Source organism: Anabrus simplex, chromosome 3 (assembly GCF_040414725.1).
Source record: "Anabrus simplex isolate iqAnaSimp1 chromosome 3, ASM4041472v1, whole genome shotgun sequence".
NCBI lineage: Eukaryota > Metazoa > Arthropoda > Insecta > Orthoptera > Tettigoniidae > Anabrus > Anabrus simplex.
The window spans coordinates 5,599,157-5,616,516 of record NC_090267.1 but is presented as its reverse complement, the minus strand read 5'-3'; the positions used below and the strand labels follow the sequence as shown (position 1 = coordinate 5,616,516).

Below are 17,360 nucleotides of genomic sequence, written 5' to 3'. Positions count from 1 at the left end.
ATTAGTGCAGGTCTGTGTGTCTACTAGTTTAGCAGATGATGAGGAAGAGAAGGTAATGTAGTAGGAGAATATTGATTGGGATAAAGGAAGTTGGCTGGTTGATCTTTGCACCATGAGCAGATGTGGACTCTGACCATAACTTGTTTTTCATGAAATGCCATCTGAAGTTCAAGAAACCAAAGAAAGGACACAGGAGATATTAGAATTGATTGATGAACAGCAAAAGTACAGGAATTAAAAAATGGGGATTGCGGAAAAGAATGCAGGTGATTAAAGAATGAAGTAGAAAGTGCAGGTCAGCTAAGGAAGAATGGCTGGAAGAGAAGTGCAAGGATGTTGAAAGGTATATGTTTGTAGGAAAGGTTGGTACTGCATTAAGGAAAATAAGGAAACCCATTGGATAAGGGGAATCTGTGTGTATGAATATGAAGAGTTCAGAGGGAAAACCACTTCTAGAGAAAGGGGACAAGGCAGAAAGATGGCAGGAACATATCCACTAGTTGTCTCAAAATACAGACATAGATGGTATGGTTCTGGAGCAAGAAGAGGCTGTTGATGCTGAAGAAATGCGAGACTCAGTTTTGAGGTCGAATTTGGCAGAGCATTGAGAGACCTAAATAGCAACAAAACACCTGTAATTGATGGCATTCCCTCTAATTTATGCACTTAAATAGGTGAAACCAGCATGGGGACGTTATCCCATTTAGTGTTTAAGATGTAAGATACAAGAGAAGAGTCATCAGATTTTCTAGAATGTTGTTATACATATTCCCAAGAAAACAGTGTTGACAAATATGAAAACTACTGCACCATTAGTTTAGTCTCTAATGCTTGCAAAATATTGACAAGTATTACTTACAGAAGAATAGAGGGACAAGTTGAAACTGAGTTGGAAGATCAGTTTGGCTTCAGAAGAAAAGGAGGAACTTGTGAAGTAATCCTAACTTCACAGGTAGTAAAGGAAATCAAAGAAGAATTTGGGAAGGGATTCACAATCCAATGAGAGGCAACCAAAACTCCAAGATTTGCCAGTGATATTGATATTTTATCTGAGACTGCAGAAGATCTGGAGAAACTGCTGAATGGTATAGAGTGAGTCTTTGGTAATGAGTACAAGAAGAAAATAAGTAGATTGAAAACAAGAGTAGTGGAGTGCAATTGAACGAAGACAGGTGATGCAGATAATATTAGATTATGAAATGAAGTCTAAAAGGCAGTAGATGAATACAGTTACTTGGGTAGTAAAATAAATAATGGTGGCAAAAGTAAGGAGGACATCAAATGCAGACTAGCACAAGCAGGGAATAATCTTCTTAAGAAAAGACTTTGATCATTGATATAAGAGTTGGGAAGCTGTTTCTGAGGACTTTCATCTGGAGCATAGCATTGTATGGAAGTGAAACGTGGACAGTAACTAGCTCAGAAAGAAAGAGAATAGAAGCTTGTGAACTGTGGTGTAATAGTAGAATGCTGAAGGTGAGATGAATAGATCGACCACAAATGAAGTGTTACTGAATTGAATTGGTGAGAGGAGATTGATTTGGCTACATTTGATGAGAAGAAGAGATAGAATGATAGGACAAATCTTAAAGACACCCAAGATTTGCTCAGTTGCTTTTGACAGAAGTGTAAGTGGCAAGAAATTTAGGGGAGACCAAGGTATGACAAGCAGATTATAGCAGATGTAGGATGAATTAGTTACATAGAAATGAAAAGCTTAGCACAGGATAGGGTGGCATGGAGAGCTGCATAAGACTAGTCGATGGACTGATGACTCGCAAACAACAACAGGATGGGGTTAGTTGATAGCATGGTTCACATCCTATAATAGTATTCTTGAACATTTTTAGTGAATTAAATATATCGTGTAATTAAGAAATAAGTGAAAAAATAAATCAAATGAGTAAAAGTAAGGTAAATAACGAATAAATAAATGATTGAAAGGATTAAACATGACAGCAAGAAAATTTATATTATCGATCCCAGGGTCAGAATGGAGCATCATGTTGGTCAGCCTTAGGAGGTTGATGCTGAAAAGAGGAACATTTACATGCTTACAGTGGAAAGTACCATTTAGATGAAGTGGAATTATTGGATTTAATGATAGGGGCACTTGGCACTCTAAGTGGGTTTTTATGAATTTCTGGAACAGGTTCGGCGTACTTTAAGAGGAACTTTGGCAATTTTAAAATCACTTCTGTATTCACGGTAGTTCCCTAATAACCATTGCATTGTTCTTTGCATTTCCTCATGTTTAAGGCTACAGATTGTGTTGTTAATTATTCAAATTTAATTTGTTATTTTTTGATGTAGTTGAACTTTGTCCTTGTGGCACTCCAGAATGACTGGAAAGTTGTTGACTTTCTCAATAATTATATAAATTATTTTTGAAAACCTGTCTAAAGACTCATCTAACAATTTGCCTATCTGGGAAATTTCAGATCTCTGCATGCTGTAGATTTGGCTGACATCAGACACACACACATTGACGAGAACTTTCTTGTATTATGGACTAAATATGGCACTTTGTATCTGGGACTGAAAATGGCTTCCTACACCATGACATAAAATGGCTCTTTCAATTATATTACTTATGCTTTGTACGTTGCCTAGCGACAGTGAATCTACACATTTAATCCTGGTGACAGCACATTGGATTTTAATATACGAGCACACTTTTTCCGACTTTTTCTTTCCTAACTCATCAACAAAAGTAAAAATTAAAAACACTATTTTGAGGTGCATTTGGACCTCTTCCAAACTGCCTGTTAAAAATTTCAAATTATTGTGCGCTGTAGATTTGGCTGGGCATCATGCACAGACATACAGGAACTTTGTTTTATTATTTCTTTGAAAGGAATAATATGTTATGTGCCCCACATGGATTACCATTGTCATTGTATCCACTCATTACTGTCCATCACCTCATCAAGTCAAGCAGATCAGCTGCCAAAACCTAACACACTCTTACCAATAGTATGTTTCTGTCAAATTTTGGGAATGGTAAGACCAATCGCATGCCAGTTATATGTGCCCATCGATTTCAGGACCACCCAGAGCTCTTTCATCCACAAGCGGTAGACCATATGAGAGATTGTGTGTGGATATACAAGGACTGACGACTTCTCTCAGTGCACAAGTTTATTTCGCTCAACATAACTATCTACAATATTGGAAAATGATCTCAGTATGCTCTTGATAAATGGGTGATGATTACTCTTAATAAAAGAAACATTATACTCATTCTGTCAGAAAGTGTGTTTGAAAATTATATAAATTTAAATTATTGAAATGCTTTTCATCCTTCAAAATTAAATTCACTCAAATTAAGAAAAGATTTTAATAAGTTTTCTAAAATTGAATTAGATTCGATTTGATTCAGCTAGTTTCAGAATACTCGCAATTGGCAGAACTGATATAGCGGATATCTCAATATTTATCCTTAAAGTAAATTTATCATTGATTGTACACTTTTACAGTAATAAAGTTATGTCTACAAAAATGTTATTACACTACAAATTAAAGTATTCCTTCCAGTTCTCTACTTTTAACCTGAACAACAATGTGGTAGAACAAAATAGGGTCCTACCAACAGACACTGCAAAACTGATCGACACACAAATGACAAAGTTGCAAAAATATCATGTCAGAAACAAAAATATAATCCCGCACTAATCAAATACTACTAAGGAAGTACATTTGTAGAAAGGACACACCAAGCAGAAATAAACACAAGTAACAGAATTATTATTATTATTCAGTTATCATAATGTCGTCTGCATCAGTAATGAGGGGTACTGTTTGAACTTGTGGAATCATCACGAAAAAACTCCTGATATTAAGAAGTAAAACAGTGGGAAACAAATATAGAAGTTCTCTGAAATGACATTAAAGTGCAGAAACTCATAGCTTAACAAGGAGATTCCGTACGTGAGGCTAAATGCAGTTCACATAGTGGTTCGCAAATACAAATTGCACAAAGTGCTTACGAGTGTGGCTATCTATTCACCACCAAATGAACTGTACAAACATAAGTTGACTCGAGGGTCAATTCACTTTTACTGTAACACTGTACACCTTCCAAATGCATGGTAAGCACTAGGACCACACAGTCCTTTATCCTCCTACAGGTATATCATTCTCGTTTCTCATGTCGCCGTTATCACAGTTAAAATGATCTTCTGATTAACAGATCACAAGTTACACTTCCCATGTATAGTTGCAAGGACATCTGGGGAAATTGTAATATTAGTAGCGTTCATGATTATATTATTTCTCAAATTCCCATTACATGTGATGAAAATACTACCTCCATCGCAGCAAAGAAATTAAAAGAATACCCAGAAATTACCCAAAGACCATAAAGAATCTACCAGGAAAGGTGGACATTATTAAATTATACTTTTGTAATCTCAGCAGGTGGCTTTTTGTTAGTTTGCAGTATTCTAGAGGAAAGGTGTCAAATTATTACAATCATCAAAACAAAATGTACATAATTAAATCAACGTAATTTTCTTATCCCATATGACTGGAACTCATCCTGGGGTGGACGATTGCATGTTGTAGGTCACTTCATATCATGGTTTCATCAATTGTAGCTCAGCACTTCACACAATATACTGTGTTTAAATTCCCTCATTGAATCCATGCTGAATTCCTTCGCTCTGATGTAGGAAATAAGCATTATCTCCACAATCCCATGTCCAGACCGATATTTAGTAGAATGATGACATCTAAAACTAGAAAACTGCAATCTGAATAAAACAGCGTTCACCATGCGTTAAGTCTTTACCTTTCCGCGTTATGCGAGTTACTGTAGCATCAAGATGAGTAGCACTGAGAGGGACTCCTGCATGAATGAGAGCAAAGAAACTTCAAATATGCCACATGTGTCTGGTAGTTCAAATTGCTCCCTAAAATATTGTTGTGTCAGACAGTCATTAAATAATTAATTCACAGCTGACAGTACTTACTTTACTTACTTATCCAGCGTTACAGTCCTTGAAGGACCTGGGCCTTGTCGATCACTTGTCTCCTCCAGTTGTTTCTCAAAGCGGCCAGCATTCTCCAGTTCTGTATTCCTAGTCTTCTCAAAAGTCTGCCTCTCCATCGCCCAGCCACCAGTAATCTTGGTTGTCCCACTGAACAACTTCCCTTGGGCTTGGTGACTATCACCTTCCTTGGCACTCACTGTTCCTTCATTCACTGCATTGTCCCAACCACTGTTATCTTCTCATCTTTATTTCTGCAGTTATTGACGGATTCTTATAGAGTTCATACAGCTCCTTGTTGGTCCTAATTCTCCAGCCACGTTTCTTGTGTACTGCACCATATATCTTCAACACTTTTCGTTCCCATGCATCCAAAGTATTTTTAATTTGTTGTGTAATTGTCCATGTTTCCAATCCATACATAACTACAGGTTTTATAATCATTCTATACACTGTCAACTTCAACTGCCTTGAAATGTTTGACGATCGCAACAAGTTATGGAAACTATAATAGCATCTGTTGCTTGCCGCTATTCTTGTCTTTATCCCTACTGGTACTGTATTATCTTTCATGACTATTCCTCCCAAATACTTGAACATTTACTCTTTCAAACCCTTCAAACTGCTCTATCCCTCTCCGTCTTGTTTTATTTCTGGTGTTGATCATATGTTTTGTTTCCTTCTAACTTATGACAAAGCCCAATGTAGCCGCTTCTCTTTCTAAAACTGTGTAGTTCTTGAGCAGCTAATTCCTATTCTTCCCAAGCATGACTATATTGTCTGCAAAGGCCATACTCTGGGCCATTCTGTTGAATATAGTGCCATCTAATTTGCTTGGCAGTTTGCGCATGATCCCCTCCAGTGCCAGATTAAAACGTGTTGGTGATACAGAATCTCCTTGTTTTAGTCCTTGATTGATTGGAACATTATTGGCATATCTGCCATTTGCTTTTATTTTGCAGCTATTGTTGGTCAGAGTCATTTTCACGAGTCTCACTAACTTTGGTGGTATTCCCAAATCTTGTAACACCTTAACAAGCCCCTTTCTATTAACACTGTCATCTGGTCTGTTGCTCTTTCCTCCCTGAACCCACACTGGTATTCTATAGTGGCCTCTGCATATGGTCGTAATCACTTGTTCAATAAATGAATGAATGAATGAATGAAAACCTACAACCTGTTTTCCAGTCTTTGACTGGGTCAGGGATGTAATGAATGAACCATATATAGGCTATTAGTACGATTGGGTTGCCACTCCCAAAGTGTCTCTTGTTCATTATCCTAGCAAATACTTTGTATGCTGCATTAAGCAACGCTATTCCTCTATGGTTATTACACTTTGTCTTATCCCTCTTTTTATATATTGGTACAATAATGGCTGTGTTCCAGTTTTTTGGCATTACCTTGCTTCTCCAAATATTCTTTATCAATCTATGCATTTCCTTTATTAACTCTAGACTACCATACTTAAATATTTCACCTGGTATCTTATCTTCCCCCACAGCTCTATTATTTCACATCTCCTTTGCAGCTTCAATTACCTCTTCCAATGTTGGTTCTTCTTCTTCTTCTTCTTCTTCTTCTTCTTCTTCTTCTTCTTCTTTGTAGCTGCCCTGTTGTTCCCCGTGTTCCTCATCTTGCCATTCCCAGGTTTCATCTGATTGCAGCAATTCTTTGAAATATTCTTCCCATCTTCCAATAATTCTTATTTTATCACCGATCATCTTTCCTTCTTTGTCCCTGCATATTGATGTACGGGGCTGCCATCTCTGTTTTATCTCCTTTATACCTCTGAATATTCTTCTAATGTCCTTTTTGTTTCTACATTCTTCAATGTCTTTCATTCTGTTTTTCTCAAATTCTCTCTTCTTCCTTCTACATAGAGTTTTTACTTTCCTGCTCTTTCTTTGATAGTTCTGTCTGGCAGCCTGCGTATACTTCTGAAGCATCTTATTCCTTGTACTATTTCTTTCTTCTATTGCTTTCTCACATTCCTTATCATACCATTCTTTTTGCTTGTCTCTGTTTTCCTGAACCAGCTTGGAGTCCATTGTTTGCCGTATTGCTTTTTCCATTTTTTTCCCAATGTATTCCTGGGCTTTCCTCCTCAACAGTTATCGCTCATATTACTTCATTCGTTCCTCTTTGAAATTCCTCTCTTTCCTGTTCATTGATGCTGATTCTAGTTATGTTAACCACCACCATATAGTGGTCTGAATCGGCATCTGCCCCCCTCATCATCATAACATCCCTTATGTCTGTGCCATGCCTTCTTTGAATAAGCACATGATCTATCTGATTGACTGCGGTTCCATCCGGTGACGTCCAAGTTCCTTTATGTATATCCTTATATGAGAAAAGAGTACTTCTTATGGTGAGATTTTTGCTTACCGCAAAATCAACCAGCCTCGTTCCATTGTCATTGCACTCTTTGTGTAAACTATACTTTCCCACATTTGGCCGATACATGGTTTCCCTTCCAACCTTGGCATTCGTATCTCCTAGAATCACTTTCTCAGCATTTTCAGCAGTTGTATCATATGTGCATTCCAGCTGTTCATAAAAGGAATCTTTAACTTCATCAGTTGTTTGTTCTCTTAGAGCATGAGCACTTATCAATGTCATATTGAAGAATTTCATTTTAACTCTCAATATGCACATCCTACCATTAACTTGTTCAAAGTTCAATATCACTGCCTTATATGCTCTGTGTACAAGGAAGCCTGTTCCAAAATTAGCTGTCCCACTACTACTACAAAACATTCTGTAGTCCCCTGAGTCAATCGTGCATGTTTCCTTCCACCTAATCTTCTGCAAAGCGGCTATTTCTATCTGGTGCTTCCTCAGTTGCTCTTCCACATTTCCGAAAGCTCGTACTCTATTTAAACTCGGTACATTCCATATAGCCATTGTTTCATTAGTCCTTGTCCATTGCTTGGTTGTCACCATTGAGACCGTCTGGTTTTTACATGTGTTCGACATTTTCGTGACTACTTATTTTTTACATGGCTGCCTTTTCTGTTGGGGATGTTCCCTTAGTCTTTGAGGATCCCTCCTCTTCCTACAAGGCAGTAGGTTGCTACTGTTAACCTCATTTGCCAGGTGCCCTTTCCGCCAGTTCCACCATACTAATAAATTTTATTTCCGCCTCCACTGCCATTGAGGTCTTTACCATAACCCTGGTTAAGGCCCCTTACAACGTACTATCGCCCGGGGCAGGCAACCCAAGGTTTTTTAAAGATATGTTACTTCTCTATCACTCGCCATTGGTCCTGACTTGTGATAGGCAGAGCCTGGCTTCCTCAACAGAGGTCCAGGTTGGTTGGGTTACAGCTGACAATATGTATTTATAAACTACAATGTATTTTTTTGAGCTCTCTTGATAATTAATGTTGTGATATATGTGTATATGGCACTGTTCTATACGAGTAAATACACTTTCTGAATTTGCAGGACGACACACAGATTCTGGGTATGCCTTCTTATTTGCAATGCTATAATCCTCTTCAAAACAGCTGGCCAGTGTTTCGCTGCTCATCAAGGCCACCGGATGACATTAAGAAACTTGCTACCCTGACCTCTTGACTTCCTTTTGTTCAGACTAAGCTGACAGTTACCTGATGTTTTGCAAATGTCACATTTCAATAGAACATGATATTGTAAACAAATCACAGATTATGGACACAATATGTAATTAAGTAAGAAAGGATGTTATAAAATATGGAAGTTGATGTAAAATTGCTTATGTTTATACATAAACAGCAAAACAATAATGTTGTGTGATGGAGGAAAATATTTCAAAACTTCAGTTACAAAAGTAGACGGCTTAATCGCTCCTCGTGCCTTGTGGGTGACACCTAGCTATATGGCATCTGTTGAGGATCCTCCCTGCCTTCAGGCTGAGCACTAGATATGGAAAAGTTTTATTTTCTGTTTAGATGTACTTACCGATATTGCATGTAAAAAATAACCGTAAAAAGTTAATAGTTCCTAATTTTAAAATTGGTATGTTTAGGATTAGCAGAATAATTTTCAGTCTGTCTGAACTATTTCCTGATGTTTCAGTGTTATTTTAGGAGGTTTTATGTTATGTAATGGCTTCACACTCCAAACGTACCCTAAGCATTCAAGCAGGGGACACGTTTCCCCTCCTGAAAGACTGTCAGCAGATATGTTGTTGAAGATCCTCCATTTGTATATGATGATGGTGGATTTAGGAAAGTTAATCTAGTAGAATTTCTTGTAACACTTTCTTTCCATGGAATTGCTTGTTGTGCTTTTGCTGTTGTAGTAGTAGTAGTAGTAGTAGTAGTAGTAGTAGTAGTAGTAGTAGTAGATTTTTTTGTTATGGTAGGGGAAAATCTTTCAAAGACACCACTCTGTGTGGGAGTTGGATTTCCACCAACTAAAAACCCCTGCCCTCTTCACTTAGACCATTCTGGAACTGCTTGTCGGCATGACATCAGAATGGAGTGATGTATATTATTAAGTTCTTCCTTTCTCTTCTTTCTCCTTCATCCCCATAATGCTTGTCACCATTGCTGTTACTGTGTTCCAGGCAGACGGGCTCTCTAACATAATCTGAACCAGATTCCCTGGCGTGAGTTGTTGGCCAAGTTGTTGGCAGGCTTTCCTTCGTTCTTCTTCCTATTGAACACAGTAGAACAAAGTGTGTTCTACTGTATCCCTTTCAGAACAGTACCGACAACCATCTCCCTGCGTCTTTCCAATCTTCATGGCGTATACGCCGAATCTTCCATGTCCTGTCAGGATCTGCGACAGATAGTAATCTATCTGTCAATGTCTACATTTAAGCCAGTCTCCTATGTTGGGTATTAGCTTTTTTATCCGTTGGCCAACATCGGTTGTGCCATCCCATCGGTCTTGCCAGTCTAGTAAGAGTTGGTTCCTCGAGGCTTTCTTTTCTACAGCAGATATAGTTGCACCCCTTTCATGCCAAAGTTTTCTCTCTACAACAAGGAGGTCAATGGGAATACTGGCAGCTACAACTTGTAAAGCTGCTGTCGAAACAGTTCGATATGCACAGGTAACTCTGAGCAGCATTTTCCTCTGTACTCTTTCCATAGCTCTTCGGTGAACCTTCCTCCTGAGTGCATTGTGCCAGATAGGTGCAGCATAAAGTAAAATGGAATATATTGCAGAGCACATAATCTGTAATAGTAATCTGTAGTAGTAGTAGTAGTAGTAGTAGTAGTAGTAGTAGTGTACTTATGTTTTAACATTACTTTATTGTAACATGTAATGTTAAACTAGAAGTAAGCTCAACCTATAGTATTGTAAGCTGTAGTGTTAAGCACTGGAAAAACTTAAGTTTTGTGTGAATTTGTATATGATGATACTTGATTTAGAATGTTTAACTAGTAGTTTTTCCTGTTATATATTCTTTCCCTGGAATTGCTTGTTGTATTCTTATTGTTTGTTTGTTTGTTTGTTGTTGGGTAATTATGTTAACAATATTGTTACAGTTCATGGTTTCTCCTGTAGAGAGGTACTTAAAGGCAGAAAATTCAAATTTTCAGCGTAGAGGTGTACCAACTGGTACAGAATTTCCCCCCCCCCCCTCCAAAAGTCCTTCCAAGGGGTGACCCAGGAGAAGTTCTTTAACAAGGTTAAAAAAAATCCATATTTGAGAATTTAAAAATGAATTGGATTCCAGTTTCCTTGCAATTAGATGGGTGAGAAAATATTGACGGAACATTAATAGATGAAAAAGTACTTTTTGCTGAATAGCCGACGAATCTTGAAGAAAGAAAAAAATGTCAAGGTCTTTTTGTGGTTATTAATTTAAATTCCAATTTAGAGATAGGTGAAACCACTACACGCTGCTAATGCTTGACGGCCAGACCTGCCGCCGCAGCCGATGTTCATACGAGTCGCCCGGACTCCTCCCGTACCCTGAGATACCGCTCTCCCGCACTATGAGAGGGGTAGTCGTGGTGAAGCACGCCGCAGATGCGAAGTTTGTTTACAGTCCTCGAGTAGCTTGCGGTTGGTGTGCCGCACATCAGCCTTTGCCAGGAGCTGAACTCCGGCTCGCCGTTCTTAGAGAGTCTTCACAGGAACGAAGGGGGCCCAGTTTCCGTTCAAGTTGCTGCGCGGCGGTTGATGGTTGAGGGGGCACTGAAACAGTGAGATCTCCGCGACAGACTTTTTGTTGGAAATTTTGCTTTAGGGTACTATCATATTGGTGAGGCAGAGGGGGCCAGCGGCGTGGAAATTTTATTTGCCATTGGTGCGGTTTAGCAAGAGGCGGGAGCTTGGTAATGGCCATTGGGCAAGGACAGCAGAGTAACCATGGGGAAGGTATTACATAGTTGTACAAGGTAGATGGACAAACACAGGGCAGAAGGCCTTAAGAATAAAACCCAAAAATATAACCTTTGGGGTTCTTACAAGGAGTTAACGATCCAATGAGCAAGTAATTTTCACAGGTTTAACCTGAGACAGGTGAGCCCTAAAGATCCTCTCGGTGGCGGGGTTACTCACTAAGAATGTAACAAGTGTCAAAAAACTAAAATGACACACGGCCCATGAAATCTGGGGGCAAGCTTGCCCGCGGGAACACACCTTTTAAACATGAATTGATTTCCGACATTTAAATGGGTGGACATCCATCCAAGCTCATATCTAGTTCTTTACCAGGGTACCAAAAAGAAGAAAGAGCAACTCACTTTAAGATACTAAAACACCGAATCCAAAAATAGGGGGACACGGAAATTCAGTAACATTCTATCAGGGAAGACTGTTATGATACACTCCCAAAAGAATTTAACGGAAGAAAATGACATCTACTTCCCAGGAGGAATTCTTGGGATGGTAAAATAAAAAACAAAAAAATATAGAGAACTTCACAGGGATGAACCTCAAATTAACGATGCAGATGGTTTACTACCGTATAAGAGCCTGCCCCAAAGAAAAAAACCAACTCCCAGGAGTAATTAATGTGTAGAACCACATCGATAAATCCAAAGGCCGAAACACGCCTCATACTGATATAAACGTCCTATCAGTGATAATCACTCTGGGGTGACTTCGTTACACCCATGTTAAAAGACAAATTACCCTATACAAATTACACATGAAAAGAGGTAACACCATGACCTCACAATACAGACAAGAAATACCACGAGAAGATGCATCAATACCCAAAAAGGGCAACATACTCCCAATACATCCTCCCATTCTCTTACATCATAAATACCCTAATTCACAAAAGAGAAAAATGTATATCAAAAGGAGCCTATAACTCCCATACAAGATCGCCTATTACACAAAAAATATAACCCTACAAAGCATCAAAATACAAAAGACATCATGGGTGAACTTGAGCGGGAGGACCGGATAGCGGGTCGAAAGAGTAGAAACACATCTCAAATGAAAGCAAAATTCCTCAACTGAGTAGGCACTGTCAGAAATAGAGAAGCGAGACCAGGAAATGTGTATGTCGTGAGGACGAAAACAGGGAAGATCAATAAACATGACGGAGACCACTTTAAGTATGTTGTAAGCTTTACCCCATCTGACACATCACCAACGGGAGGGATATATAAAGTGAAGACACAACAGAATGTTGGGCGAAAGGAACACATACTTCGTTAGCACCTCTTGCAATCCAGCAAATTTTATCAACCCCTACGTGCCGCAAAATTAGAGTACCCTGCGATCAAGCCTAGGGAATAGACGATATACAGATCCTGCCTAGCAAAGGCTACAGGTCGTAAGGAACTTAGATTCCACACAACATCGAAGGCTTCCATTACAGAGAATTAGGACGTAAGTGACACCTGAATGCCACAAGCTCATTAGATACATGGGAAGAATTGGGCAGAGAAATGCCCGACCTTAAGTTTCACAATCCCTTGAACAAGCATGCCACTAGATTTGACCTTCGTAATGGGGAGTTTATAGAAAAATTCCTCCTTGCGCAATTAGCCGGGATGGAGGACATCGCGAGGGCCGGACATGATGACAGAACTTTACAAATTTAGAAAAATCGAAAAATTCCAGCTACTGAGAAAATGGTTATAGTTCAAAGCAAAGCAATGTTTAGCCGTCAAAAGGTGCTAAATGAGACCCATTCAACCACGCTCTGCTACCACTTGTTATGGAGTTATCCGTGGAAGGCAGAGGTGAAAGAAGGTGCGGGCTGGAATGGGTGTAACTACAAGTCCAAAAGGCAAATTAAAATTTCAGTAAAGGTTATATTTTCAAAAATGCCAAAACTTAACAAGATTTAACAAAGCTTTAGACTTCAACAAATAACAGCAAGTCAACCAATAACCAACAATAAGATGCAAGACCAGGAAAGTCAAAAGTTAGAGGCCATTAAACATATTTTCACTAGATGAAATTACCATCAAGCAAAATCCAGGGGAAAGTATGATTTCCCCAATGAAAGAACAAGTCCAATGTTCGTTACAAGTCCTGGGCTTCAAGCCCCACCTTACTTCTTTGAGCTGTAAGCCTAACTTACCGAGGTACCTTTTGAACTAAGGGGCAGAAAAACCCCATCATACCAAGGAGCACTTGCTCCTGATTACAATGTTAAGCCTCCTAGAGGCACACAGAGATCAAATTTAGGAAAGAGCAGACCCTCTCTCAATAGTTCAAGCCTATCAGAAGGCCCTAAACAGACTTTACACTTAACTGCCCTTAAGGCATACTTATAAATAAACAGGGGTAACTTGTACCCATTCTACTGGGCCTAAAACGAAGAATAATAAGTTAATTTAAATGGCCCTAAATGCAAAAGAAATGGAGGCTTGAGTTAGCACTCCTAAATACACATTTTAAAACCTAAGAGGCACTAGGCTGATTACACAGGGGCTAAACCCAATCTATGGAGGTAACTAGTATACGAAATAAATTTAACACATTAAGAAGGAAGAGAAAAATTGTAACGAGAACATAGTCACCTCAAATTCAAAAATGAAGGGGAGCTCGAGAGGGTAAAGCACTCTCTATCCCCGATTTACAGTTGAAGAAATTTGTAGTTTTTACATAGACTGAAGAGGGATTTACATTTTAAAGAGATGGGTTACATATTAAAGGTTTCGAACCTTCCCCGCAAGTTAAACTGCTGAGCTAGCAAGAAAAGATATTAAACAGCCATTACCTTGTTGAAGATCTGTTGTCCGAAGAAAGAGGCACTTCCCACCCCCTGCTACATATCCAGACGCTAAGCTAGATGTTATTGAAGTGGCCCGAAGACAAAAAAATCAGCAGTTTTTATACCCTCGCGGAAAATTCGAGACCTTTCATGAATGATTAAGACCCGCCCACAAACGTTTATTGGCTAACAGTAAAAGTTACACACAAATAGATGAAGAAACACCTTATTGGTGGAAAATTAATTACAGAAATTTAGGATTGGTTAAATTCAAAACAGGCGGAAAGAAAGCTTAATGTTGCCAACCCACAAATGAAAGAACAAAATTTAGTAAAGACAAAACTTATGAATATTAAATTTCTCTGAGAAAGTTCATTCCTTCACAGTAGAGTGCATTATCATAGTTTTTTAGTAGAGACATCTGTTAGAGAATGTCCACACTTCTTGATCAACAAAAGCAAATTAAAAACACCCTGTGACATCTTCTGATAAACAGTAGAGTTGATTCAGTTGTTACAGTTCAGGGTTTCTCCTGTAGAGAGGTACTTTAAGGCGGAAAATTCAAATTTGCAGCATAGAGGTGTACCAACCGGTACAATAATAATATGTAAAAATTTTCTGATAATATAAGAAAGTTTTCAATCTAACTTATTTGCTAGCAAATTATGAATTGTCATGCTTATTTGTTGGTGACTAAATTGCCAGATATGTGGAAGAATGGCTCTAATATATTCACTTTTTTGTAGGACAGTAATGAACTTTTATCAGAGAAGATACACTTGAAAGAAGAAATCAAATCAGAGTTGGCAGAGCCAGGACAAGTGCAGGTGAACACATTTGAGGTAATGTAATAATTGACAATGTCTTTTCTGTAATGAAAATTATAAGAAATATTCTGAACACATTGCAATAAACAGCCGATCATTTTAAACCACACAGTTTGAAGGTTGTTGGAGAGATGGTATTTTTTATGAGACTGCTAATTTTTTAAAACCTAATTTTCATGTAGTTTTTTCAAAAATCTTATGGTAGATAATGTGTAGAAGTGTATGTTCTGAGCGCCTGCACAGTGTGGCAGCATGTGGTGCTGAATTCATCACTTCTATTGCTGTCTTATCCTATCTGGATTTTAGTTCAAGCATAGCTAACTTCCTTTTTGCCCCGTGCAGTGTGGAATTGCTTGAGATAGACATAACAACCCATGTCTTCATATTGTCAAGCCAAAATATTAATTTCTGCCTTAAATTCTACCTTGAAGTATTAATTATAACAGATGGTACTTTTGATGATTCCTCATAATGTAATGCATATATTCCAGTCTCCTTAGTTTTTCTTCTTTTTCTTCTGGAGAACTTCCTCATTTCTAACATGGTCCATTCACAAGATTTTCAACATTCATTGGTCTATCCACATCTTGAAAGCTGGGATTCTGTTTTCTATGGCTGCTGCAATGTTTTCTAACATGGTGCCAAAACTGTGTGGATATAGAATATTTACAACATCTCCTGTCATAAGGTACAAGCTTATTTTTATAATTTTCGTCGCCATAAGACCTATCTATGTCTGTGCGACGTAAAGCCCCTAGCAAAAAAAAACATTTTAATTGTTACTAGCTGACATACCCGTGCTTTGCTATGGAATTTTCAGAAAGACTTTCTTTGTGGTTTTCCCTACTGAAGTCAACATAGGTCATCAGAAGTAATGTCACAATTAAAAGCAATGTGCTCGTATAAAATACTCGTTCAAATGAAAAGTTGCACATTTTCTAACTTTTAACGAACAGTCCAAAGTTCCAGAGCTGGAATGATGAGGTTGCAGACACCCTTCTGCTCTTATTCTGGTAAGTCTGCACACTGCCCATTCAAATCAGTTCCTTAAAGTAGGGATTGAATAGCTCAAATGCTATGATGAACCAGTGTGTTTATGTACTGGTAGTATAAGTAAATTTTTTGAATCAGAGGAATGGCATGCTACTTGTTATACTCGGTACACAGCAGTAATCCCATCTGTAGGAGGTGATTGGCAGCAGAAGACACAATGCACATCACAACAAACAATGGTCCATGTAATGTTAATTTTGATCAATTTTATGAGGTTTCTGTATTATAGGCCTTCTTATTTAGTTTTCTGTTGACTCTGCGATAGTACAGCATCTATTGTAAAGTGAATCCTCCTTTCTTTCAAGACTCCCTCCTCTTATTATTCAAGCGATCGTTCCTTTACAGTATTTTCTCTCATTTTTATAAACATCTTCACAAATTTCCTTGTCCAGGAGCCTGGAATTCCTTCCACTTAGTTTTGCCAGGGTTTTCACTTTCATCTCTCCTATCTGACCTCCGTTAGTCAACTCTTGTCCTTTTCTGATCTCAACAGTATTATATATGGAGGCCTAGGGTGTCCATTTTCACTCCCTTCTTGGCTCATGTCTTTCTTATATCAATACCTTCATTCTTCGAACTGTCAGAGCCCTTCCATTTTTCTCCATTAGTGTTATATAGAGGATCAGAAACTGTATTCTCTATAACTTTTGTTATGTAGTACTTTTCGATAGGACCAATAACACAGGTATTTAAAAATTAAATTTTAGGTTCTGCCCCTAAACTATCATTCCAACTAGGGCGAAATATAAACTGTAGTTCTTAATTGCCTGACTTGAGATACTGATTTTCATTAACTTCTGTTTTCCGGCTCCATGGTTAAATAGTTAGCATACTGGTCTTTGGTCACAGGGGTCTCAGGTTCGATTCCCGGCAGGATCAGGAATTTTAACCATAATTGTTTAATTTTGCTGGCACATGGACTGGGTGTATGTGTCGTCTTCATCATCATTTCATCCTCATCATGATGCGCAGGCTGCCCACGGGAGTCAAGTACAAAGGCCTGCACCAGGCCTCTCCGGAGGCTATACGGCATTTCATTAACTTCTGTTTTCTCAAGGCTCAGCATTGATATGGACCTAGCGTCAAAACTTCATAGCCCATACAATAAAAATGTATAAGACATACATGATAGAAACCTTAATACTATATAGTTTTAGTTACAGAAAATAGTATCTACAGAGAGAACCAGTAATAACATAAATATATGAGAATTAAATTTTAGGCCTTTCCCTAAACTATCATTTCATTCAGTGTGAAAAAAATCATTTACAACCTAGATTGTAATGACTTATTTTCCGACTTTACATACCAATTTTCATTAAATTCTCTTCAGTTGTTTTCCCATGGTGAGAGTATGTA

The 17,360-nt window shown here is 38.3% G+C and overlaps 1 protein-coding gene across 4 annotated transcripts in view; it reads left to right on the top strand.

Annotated features, from left to right (window-relative positions):
* The window catches only part of LOC136866911 (zinc finger protein 431), a 282,813-nt gene that overhangs the window by 24,062 nt on the left and 241,391 nt on the right, over window positions 1-17,360 (top strand). For 2 of the 4 annotated variants that reach the window (XM_068226903.1, XM_068226900.1), the window contains exon 3: window positions 14,873-14,963. In XM_068226903.1, coding sequence (XP_068083004.1) covers window positions 14,873-14,963 — 91 coding nt within the window. Of the gene's footprint in view, window positions 1-14,867; window positions 14,964-17,360 lie in introns of all 4 variants that reach the window. The other 2 variants (XM_068226901.1, XM_068226902.1) reach the window with 1 other exon arrangement.